General features: G+C 49.5%; 1 protein-coding gene across 2 annotated transcripts; it reads left to right on the forward strand.

Moving 5' to 3' along the window:
- Nucleotides 1-1,036: 1,036 nt before the first annotated feature.
- LOC136497840 (plasma membrane ATPase) lies at nt 1,037-8,973 on the forward strand. Of its 2 annotated transcripts, XM_066493712.1 has the most exons (14): nt 1,038-1,270; nt 4,030-4,149; nt 4,246-4,482; nt 5,250-6,134; nt 6,234-6,338; nt 6,428-6,572; nt 6,661-6,825; nt 6,901-7,139; nt 7,240-7,272; nt 7,349-7,430; nt 7,514-7,674; nt 7,777-7,950; nt 8,033-8,215; nt 8,314-8,973. In XM_066493712.1, the coding sequence occupies exons 1-14, from the start codon at nt 1,229-1,231 to the stop codon at nt 8,596-8,598; spliced, it is 2,856 nt and encodes a 951-aa protein (XP_066349809.1). In that variant the 5' UTR covers nt 1,038-1,228; the 3' UTR covers nt 8,599-8,973. The 2 variants fall into 2 exon arrangements, with proteins under 2 accessions (XP_066349808.1, XP_066349809.1); XM_066493711.1 differs by having other exon boundaries at nt 1,037-1,270; nt 7,514-7,950.
- Nucleotides 8,974-10,029: the final 1,056 nt, after the last annotated feature.

Below are 10,029 nucleotides of genomic sequence, written 5' to 3' on the forward strand. Positions count from 1 at the left end.
GCCGGCAAGGGAGGGAAAGTCTGCGGCCGGCCGTTGGGGGAGGCAATGGCGCGACGGCGAGGGCTGGGCGGCGCGGAGTGAAACAGAGAGGGAGGAAGGGACTAGGCCGCGGGCCTCTATTTCGCTCTGCCGCGTCCTGACGGGTGGCGTGCCACAACCGCGTCCTGATCGGTGACGCGGCAAGGCCTGACACATCAGCGACCAGCGGGCCAGGACGTTGCCACGTACGCACTCCTGCTGCGCCGCCATGCATGGCGCGACAGCGTTGTTTCGCTGCGCTATGAAAATAGGTGCTGCAAAAAGTGTTACATGAAAAGAACAGTGTTAGAATTAAAAATAATTTTAAAAAGTGTTAAAAATAAAAAAATTTCTCGGCGGCGTCCTCGGCCCTCGGGCAGCCAGGTGCACGGATCGGCCCCCGCGCCGTACTATCGTTATCCGCACCCGTCACGGACGTAGGCGACTGGCGGGCGGGCGGCGGCTCCGCGAAGGAATCTCCCCGTCCGTTCCGTCCCTCCCGGTCGGTCCCACGCACGGCTACCGGGGCTCCTAATAAATTCGCCGAGACTGACCCCAGCCCGAAGCGAAGCCTGCGCCGTCCGCCCCGTTATCCCGTGACGGTGCGGGCCCACCACCAAGTGGCTGACACGCGCGCCTTCCGTTCCGTCCTGCGGGTCCCCCTCGCCGAGGCCACGCCCGCGCCCCACCTGCCGCGGGTTGGGGTCAAACCCCCCGAGCTGAAGGCCGAAGCCGTTGGTATATCTACACGTCCACACGCGGCTGACGCGCGGGGCCACGCCCGGTGCCGGTGCCGGTGCCGCGCAGGCCAGATCTCACCGGGTGCCAACGGGCCAGGTGCGGTGCGCGGGGGCGGCCTAACTCGACGGGGCGCGCGAACAGAGGCCGCGAGCGCGGGGACCCACCTGGCGGCTCCGTGGGTCCCCACGGGGTGGTGGTAGAGCTGCTAGGGATAGTGGTGGCCTGGCGTGCGGCCTGCGGGTATAAAGCGGCTCGGGGCTATATAGGTCCGCCCCATCTCCCGTTCCACTCGACGGCCACCACCACTTTCCACTCGCCCTTTCTCTCCCCCCCCCCCGTCCCGTTCATTGGACCCTCCCCCCTCCCCTTCCTTCTCGCACAAGAAGAGAAGCGAGGAGGCGCGGCGTCCGTGCGGCATATGCCCGTGTCTGCCGTCGGGCTTCGCCTCTAGCAACGCCAGCCGTCCGCCATGGGTGGGCTCGAGGAGATCAAGAATGAAGCCGTGGATCTGGTAAGGAATTACTGCTTGCTGCCGCTACCACTGCCTCGCTCCGATCCTTTGTTGCTTGCGACTTAATTCAGACTGCAATATTTCTAGTAGTAGTACGTTCGTACGCGCTGACTCTGCTAGAGGTAAGGATGATCCAAGTAACGGCGGTCAGTTTTGCCTGCCCTTTTGACTTCCCGTTGTGTCCTCCTCGCCACGCAGCTGGTCCTGGAGAAAAAAACGAGCAAAAGAGGCCAGAGTCTGAACTCTGAAACATGTGCATCGATTTCACACGCAGGAGCAGGAGTTTGTTTTCTGCGAAAAGGAAACGTTTCCTGCAAAAGAAAACAAAACCTGAAGGAAATCCTGTTCCTCTCCCTGCGAAAAGATTTTATTATGCCTTTATTTATGGGTAATGCTAAGCGGACGCATCGTTCCACAGACGGGTCTGCACTGGCACTTCACTTTTCCCCGCTCCGCTCGCTGCCTCCCGTACTCACTCCGCCCGCTCTCCCACACTCAATCTCTCCTGCGCGCTCCTCCGCCCGCTTTCCTGTCGGCTCTCCTGGGACGTCCCCGGGACGGGGGCACCGCGCGCCGCGACCTCCATGCACCCTCCATGCACCCCCACTCTTCCTGCGATCCGGCCCCCGCACCCCACCGGATACGAGGACGACAGTGTCGGCTCCGATAAGGTAGCTCGTGGAGGGATTTGGATCTGAGGCTTAGCTCCTCCTCCTCCTCTCCTCTGGATCAAAGGGATGCGGCGGTGGCTAGGGTTCCGACGAGCTCTCGAAGTCAGATCTCGCCGTGTTACACTATTTTTTTTTCTTCATGTTGCAACTGATGATTTTGAATGTTGCAATGGGATTTTTTTGGTTGTTGTAACAGATATTATTGCGATGTTGCAGTACTACTGCTTGAGATGTTGCAGCGTATTTTTTCGAATGTTGTAGCATAATTTTTTTTATGTTGTAGTATACATTTTTTTTGATGTTGTAGTATATGTTTTTTCGATGTTGCAGTATACTGTTTTTTTATGTTGCAGTTGGGGAAGGGGGCGCGTTGGGGAGCGGAGCCGTCGTCGGGGGTCACGACACGGTGGGGGGCGCTCCTGCCGGGGCCAGGCAAACGGATGGGGATGAGGATGGCGATGGAGATGGGGATGAGGTTCGGAGGCGCAAGGTGCGGATGTGTCGGTCGTGCGCGGGGGCATCCCGATGGAAGCGGGGGATGGGGACGAGGTTGCTGGTTGAGGGCGGGGGGTGCATCTATGCCTAGGGACAGCAGCGCGAGCGTCCGACCCTAGCGCCCGAATCGGATATCGGGTCGCTAGTTCCATTTATTTATCACTAGTTTGCTTCCATCCTCTCCGCCACATGACGAGGACGATGGGCTTGCAAGCGGCCTTTAGAGCAAGGCTAATAATATAGCCGGCTTGCTGGCTGTAAGGTTCCTTGCAGCCTTCTCTCTGCCCATTCATATAGTAGTTAGCTTTTTATAGTTAATACATGGCCTACTTGTCTCTCCCACAGACTTTCTTGGTTCTTGTGTCTAAGCCGGCTGTAAGCTTACAGTCCGCTTCTCCTCTTTCTCCTCTTCTCTCTCATCCACCTCAGCATTTAGTCGGCTTACAGCCTGCTATTATACGCGCTCAATCTATCTCTCAGCCGGCTTTTCTGTCAAGGGGAGGAGGGGCCGGCCACCTGGCGGTGGTCATGTTCCTCCCGTGTCTTGCTCATGTGAGCTGTTTGATTGAATGCTTACAGCTTTGTAGGCCGCCCCGCCGCCCAGGCCTCCTATCTCTTAGCTTGGTGAGAGAGATACCCACCTCTGAAATCGGTCGCTCACTTATTGCTGTTTTGATGATCTGCCGTATTTAATACGTTCCCTGATTTGATCATGGAGCAAAATCTACTAGTTTTTCGCCATATATAGACATCGATCTGTCGATTGCTCCCATGGTTCGAAATTGTTTAGAATAGGAGCCTAAAATATCTGAAATTGTGCAGTCCCGCTACCAGTCCCCTTTGGATTTTTTTTTATTAGTACGGTATGTGTTAACTTTTCAATTCGTAACCGAAGCAATAATAATATTGGTTATTATTAGTGTAGTACGAAATTGCACGTAGAGTCAAACTGGAAAAGTCACTCGCCATCTAAAAAGTCATTTGCGCGGTGCACGCAAATCGACAGGAATCATGCTGCTGAGATTAGGCGCTAACGACCATAATAGGCCGAGGGAGGAAAAATAGGAAATCCGTGCTCCTTGAGCCGTCGTTAGCTTTTACTTATTTTATTATTTAAATTAAATAATCCGTGTTGACCCAGTGGAGCACTACTGCACTAGAACCATGAGCCACAGGCCACAGCCACCTGAGCATGACCGGTGGTCCCTCCGCTCATCTTTTTGTTCCGTCCAATTCGGCCGGTTCACACGCGCCCGCACGCATCCCCGGGCCCGTGCTTGCTGGGTCACACGTGGGTAGGGGCCACGGAAAGTGCGGAGCGGCAGTGGGGACGGGAGCCCTGCGCCAGCGGCCTCTGATCGAGATCGGACGGCCGTACTGTTGGCAATCATTGGCCCCGTACATCTCCCTGTCCTTTGGGCTCTTCCATGTTCCAACCGCTAACTTTATAGTCACTGACACCGTGGGCCCGAGGAGATACGTGCTTTGCATGGAGTGTTCTGTGACAGTTCTGGCTTTAAATGACAGTACGTGTTTACACCGTGCAAAAAGAATTGATCTCGCCTCACTAACGGCGTTTGTATATATTTGTAGGAGAATATCCCCATCGAGGAGGTGTTCGAGCAACTGAAATGCACCCGCGAGGGGCTGAGCTCCAGCGAGGGCCAGCAGCGTCTCGAGATCTTTGGCCCCAACAAGCTCGAGGAGAAAAAGGTAAATCTGCACTTAGTTTTTTTTTTTCCTTTCGATTGAGTCCATATATGCACTGTCTGCGATGCTGAAGCTTTTTGGTTGTCTTATGTTTCACAGGAGAGCAAGATCCTCAAGTTCCTTGGGTTCATGTGGAACCCGCTGTCATGGGTCATGGAGATGGCTGCCATCATGGCCATTGCCCTTGCCAACGGTGGTGGCAAGCCCCCGGATTGGGAGGACTTCGTCGGTATCATCGTGCTCCTCGTTATCAACTCCACCATCTCCTTCATTGAGGAGAACAATGCCGGCAACGCCGCGGCTGCACTCATGGCCAACCTTGCTCCCAAAACCAAGGTGAGCACAAGAAGCTATATTTAACTAAATGAAACTTTTTTAAAACAATAAAAAACAGCCCTGAAAGAATATAAAGAGAAAAATACATGAATTATTCCATAGTAAGGTAGCAATGATATTTTCATGGACAAGTTGCAATATAGTTGGAGGAGGAATCTTTCTGTACTAGCTTTCAGCTTGAAAAAGCTCCACTTATGTCATGTCCAAAAACTTCAAGTTCTGAATGGTCCATTGGATGGGTCATGATTGGGAATATATTCCATTATTGAGGAAAAGATAGGTACACATCTTTTAGATGCTGTTTGATTGGCATAAAGAATTGGGATAGTTTGGTGCGCCTTGGCATTTGCAGCTTATTTGGATACAGGACATACGTTTTTCTGCTGAGAAGTCAAGTTCCAGTTCCATTCATACGTAGGTTTAGTCTTATCCATGGCTGGAAGTTATCTAAGTTGGAGGGGATGCATTATTGTCTTGCACGTGGCATTCAACTAGCTCAGAATTTTCAACTTGGGTTGCCATCCTCCACCTTTTCCAGTGTTTTTAATTATGTTAGATTAGAGAAGAAAAACATGCCATTGCTTGCAAAACATCGCTGTCATTTAAATATTGTTTTATTCATCCAACTTGTGGCGAGTCAAACAAATTGAAATGTGTTAGGTACTAATGACTACTTAAAATAAACTTTAATACTGTTACATTAGCTGATAATTATTTAAAAAATTTGCTATCTATTTCATCTCATCAGATTGGTTTACGTGTTCTAGGTTCTGAGAGATGGCCGATGGGGCGAGCAAGAGGCTGCAATCTTGGTTCCTGGTGACATCATCAGCATCAAGCTTGGTGATATCGTCCCTGCCGATGCTCGTCTCCTCGAGGGTGATCCTCTCAAGGTTGATCAGTCTGCGCTTACCGGAGAATCCCTCCCAGTTACCAGGGGCCCTGGGGACGAAGTCTTCTCAGGGTCCACTTGTAAGCAGGGCGAGATCGAGGCTGTGGTCATTGCCACTGGAGTGCACACCTTCTTCGGCAAGGCTGCTCATCTTGTGGACAGCACCAACCAGGTCGGACACTTCCAACAGGTCCTGACAGCAATTGGTAACTTCTGCATCTGCTCGATTGCGGTCGGCATCATCGTCGAGATCATCGTCATGTTCCCAATCCAGCACCGCAAATACCGCAGCGGAATCGAGAACCTGTTGGTTCTCTTGATCGGTGGTATCCCAATTGCCATGCCTACTGTGCTTTCAGTCACCATGGCCATCGGTTCGCACAAGCTGTCACAGCAGGGTGCCATCACTAAGAGGATGACTGCCATTGAGGAGATGGCTGGTATGGATGTGCTTTGCAGTGACAAGACTGGCACACTCACCCTCAACAAGCTTAGTGTCGACAAGAACCTCGTCGAGGTGTTTTGCAAAGGCGTCGACAAAGACCATGTGTTGCTGTTGGCTGCAAGGGCTTCAAGGACTGAGAACCAGGATGCCATCGATGCTGCCATGGTTGGCATGCTTGCTGATCCCAAGGAGGCCAGGGCTGGTATCAGGGAAGTCCATTTCTTGCCCTTCAACCCTGTTGATAAGAGGACTGCTCTGACATACATTGATGGCGATGGCAACTGGCACCGTGTCAGCAAGGGTGCTCCTGAGCAGGTGAGGAAATTTGCGATGATGTTGCTTATTCTGGAATTAAAAAAAAAATTGTTCTTTCAGCGTGACTAATTAATTGCTCCTGTGATGAAACCCAAACAGATTCTTGACCTGTGCCACTGCAAGGAGGATTTGAGGCGGAAGGTGCACGGTATTATCGAGAAGTATGCCGAGCGTGGTCTCCGTTCGCTTGCTGTTGCCAGACAGGTATCTTGGCTGATGTTCTTTTTCACGTCATTTCGGTTTTGGTGATCGGTGAGCCATTTTCTCATTCAGAAAATGTGACCTTACCACAGGAAGTGCCTGAGAAAAATAAGGAGTCCCCTGGTGGACCATGGCAATTCGTTGGTTTGTTGCCCCTGTTTGATCCACCTAGGCACGACAGTGCTGAGACAATTCGCAAGGCTCTTGTTCTTGGTGTTAACGTCAAGATGATTACTGGTACATAGCCTGTCACTAATAAATGATCATACAATTTGTTGCGCCAGTATTTGCGCAATGGCTAAATTTGGACATCTTTTTACTTCAGGTGATCAACTTGCTATTGGTAAGGAGACCGGAAGGAGGCTTGGCATGGGTACCAACATGTATCCTTCCTCAGCATTGCTCGGCCAAAACAAGGATTCTACGCTTGAAGCACTTCCTGTTGATGAGCTCATTGAGAAGGCCGATGGTTTTGCCGGAGTCTTCCCTGGTGAGACCAATACCTATAAATACTGTCTAGTTGCTATATAAAGTATCTTTTGCTTATGGGATTTTTGTTACACAGAACACAAGTATGAGATTGTGAAGAGACTGCAAGAGAAGAAACACATTGTTGGTATGACTGGAGATGGTGTCAACGATGCCCCAGCTCTTAAGAAGGCCGACATCGGTATCGCTGTTGCGGATGCTACTGATGCTGCAAGGAGTGCTTCCGATATTGTCCTTACTGAGCCAGGTCTTAGTGTCATTATCAGCGCTGTCCTTACCAGCAGATGCATCTTCCAGAGGATGAAGAACTACACCGTCAGTTCTTTTCTAAGCATCTATTCTCCTTTTTTTAATGGTAGCGTGCATATGATCTACGTTCTGACTCTTTTCCCTGCTTCATCTTGTGAATCTACAGATTTATGCTGTTTCCATCACAATCCGTATAGTGGTAAGTACCTGACATTTTTTTAACTAAAATGGAAAGCTCACTGTGTCTGCAATCTAATGTGTATTTTGTTTTGCAGCTTGGATTTTTGCTCATTGCTTTGATCTGGCAATACGATTTCTCTCCCTTCATGGTCCTTATCATTGCCATTCTCAATGATGGTATGTATAGTTGTTTTTTTTTCTAATCGTATCATAGTATAGGCATCACTTCTCAATTTCTCACCGTCTTCTCGTTTTTGCAGGTACCATCATGACCATCTCTAAGGACAGAGTTAAGCCATCTCCCTTGCCCGACAGCTGGAAGCTGAAGGAAATCTTTGCTACCGGTGTCGTGCTTGGAAGCTACCTTGCTCTGATGACTGTCATTTTCTTCTGGGCTATGCACAAGACCGACTTCTTCTCGGTAAATTCTCAAAATTTCCCCAAAAGCCTTTGTATCGATCTCCTCGATTGGTATGTATTTTCCAAGTTTGGTTTGTTCTCACCATACCATGTTATTGTGCAGGACAAATTCGGTGTGAGGTCAATCAGGGACAGTGAGCATGAGATGATGTCTGCGTTGTACCTCCAAGTCAGTATTGTGAGCCAGGCTCTGATCTTCGTCACCCGTTCCCGTAGCTGGTCCTTCGTGGAGCGCCCTGGTCTGCTCCTGGTCACCGCGTTCCTGCTCGCTCAACTTGTAAGTGCCGGACTGCCTGTGAGCTGAATGGAAGTTCATGGAAGACAGCACATGACTAATCTGCGCCTTTTTGTTGATGCAGGTTGCTACCTTCCTCGCTGTCTATGCCAACTGGGGCTTTGCCAGGATCAAGGGTATCGGCTGGGGCTGGGCTGGTGTCGTCTGGCTCTACAGCATCGTGTTCTACTTCCCTCTGGACCTGATCAAGTTCTTCATCCGCTTCGTGCTCAGCGGCAGGGCATGGGACAACCTCCTCGAGAACAAGGTAGGATTTCTGTTTCAATAGCCGGAGAAGCAAACAAACTGCCTTTTTTTTTATCTCTCAAGCCATTTGCTAATGTATTTCTGAATCCCTGTGTGCAGACCGCCTTCACCACCAAGAAGGATTACGGGCGGGAAGAGAGGGAGGCGCAATGGGCCACCGCGCAGAGGACGCTGCACGGTCTCCAGCCACCGGAGGCTGCCACCAACACGCTGTTCAACGACAAGAGCAGCTACCGCGAGCTGTCGGAGATCGCTGAGCAGGCCAAGAGACGAGCTGAGATCGCGAGGCTGAGGGAGCTCAACACCCTCAAGGGCCACGTGGAGTCGGTGGTGAAGCTCAAGGGGCTGGACATCGACACCATCCAGCAGAACTACACGGTGTGAGAGCCTGCTGCTGCGATGTCGACGAAAAAACCTTTGCCTGCCCGACCCCCTCTCCTTATTGCGACGGAGTCATCTGATTACATTACACAAAAAAAAATTCCGGTGATGAATTGAAACAAAAGAACCGTGTGGCTGATCTGACCGAGCAGCCCTAGTTGTAAAGCGCTATACCACCAGACACTGCTATATGATGGTATGGTTGGGTACCCCGTCTTTCTAGGGAGCTTCTTTTTTTCCTCTTCTTATATTATGTTTAAAATCTCAATAGTGGAGTGTGCGCGTGTTGTAATCGTTTTACTTGCGTTTTCCCCTAACTAGCCGGTGATCTCGTGGAAAGCGAGGTGAAGTAATAATGCAACAAAAATTTTCTGCCAAGAGCATGTGTTCCTTCTGACTTGATTGATGCAGACAGCAAATGGTTTTCTGGTTCTGCAATACAATGTCGTCTCATTCTCAATGTGCGAAAGTTGGCATGCTTTTTACTACTGCTAGTCACGCACTGGCTACAGTGCAGGCAAATATGAAAGAAATAATTACCAAAGCAATCATAACGTGCTATGAAATTTATAGGCTATATTTTGACGCTGCAAAAGGGGATAGGACCAGCCACGTAGAATTCTCAAATCATAGGCTGCCCTGTTAGGGCTTGTCCATGAAGGACTCTCTTTATCCGGAAAAGCTTGTAACTATCGTAGTATCGGTTTCCAAGGAGGAGTTAGGCAAGAGGTAAAAAGAGGAGTGTACCCCTACACATCCAGTTTTTTAACACAAAGTGCTGTATAAGTTGTGAATCTTATGATTACTCATTAGGAATTTTGCTGATCAACAGGAGCAAATTCAAGATATACGATACTTCCTCCTTTCTTTTTTATATGTCACATTATCTTTGTCCTAAGTTAAGCATTACTATCTTTGATCATCAATTTTTTTTTAAAAATCGTTATAGTTCCACCGCATACGAATTATTATATATTATGAAAATATTTCTCATAGTGAATCTAAAGCATAGATGTTATGTCACGAGTCTATATTTATTTTAAAAGTCAACAGTTAACGATATAAATGTTTAACTTAGAACAAAGCTATCATAACATGTAAAAAACGGTGGGAGTATTAAACTTTCACACCTGCATCCATCAACAGGAGCGTCCAACACAGCTGCTCCACTACACTTGTGACTACGTGAGGCCTAAAGTTGTGTTCGTTTTGGGACAAACGTTAGACCCTGAATTGTAAGTGTATTCTTACGTGGACGGAAGTGAGTATTTAAAACAGTAGGAGCACTGCGTTGTCATATCATATATACTGTCGGCTGCCATGTTAGAGCCGCAATCTGTTAGAGGCATCCCATAAAGTATTTAACTTAGCAGGAGCACTACCATATCATATAAGAGGGACTAGCAAGCCAGATTTACATCAGTTTGATTACAT

This window comes from Miscanthus floridulus, chromosome 12 (assembly GCF_019320115.1).
Source record: "Miscanthus floridulus cultivar M001 chromosome 12, ASM1932011v1, whole genome shotgun sequence".
NCBI lineage: Eukaryota > Viridiplantae > Streptophyta > Magnoliopsida > Poales > Poaceae > Miscanthus > Miscanthus floridulus.

Coding starts and splice junctions, on each gene's coding strand:
- LOC136497840 (XM_066493711.1), top strand. CDS start 1,229: ATGGGTGGGCTCGAGGAGATCAAGAATGAAGCCGTGGATCTG. Junction 6,135..6,233: donor GCAAGGGTGCTCCTGAGCAG/GTGAGGAAATTT, acceptor AAACCCAAACAG/ATTCTTGACCTGTGCCACTG. Junction 7,951..8,032: donor CGTTCCTGCTCGCTCAACTT/GTAAGTGCCGGA, acceptor TTGTTGATGCAG/GTTGCTACCTTCCTCGCTGT.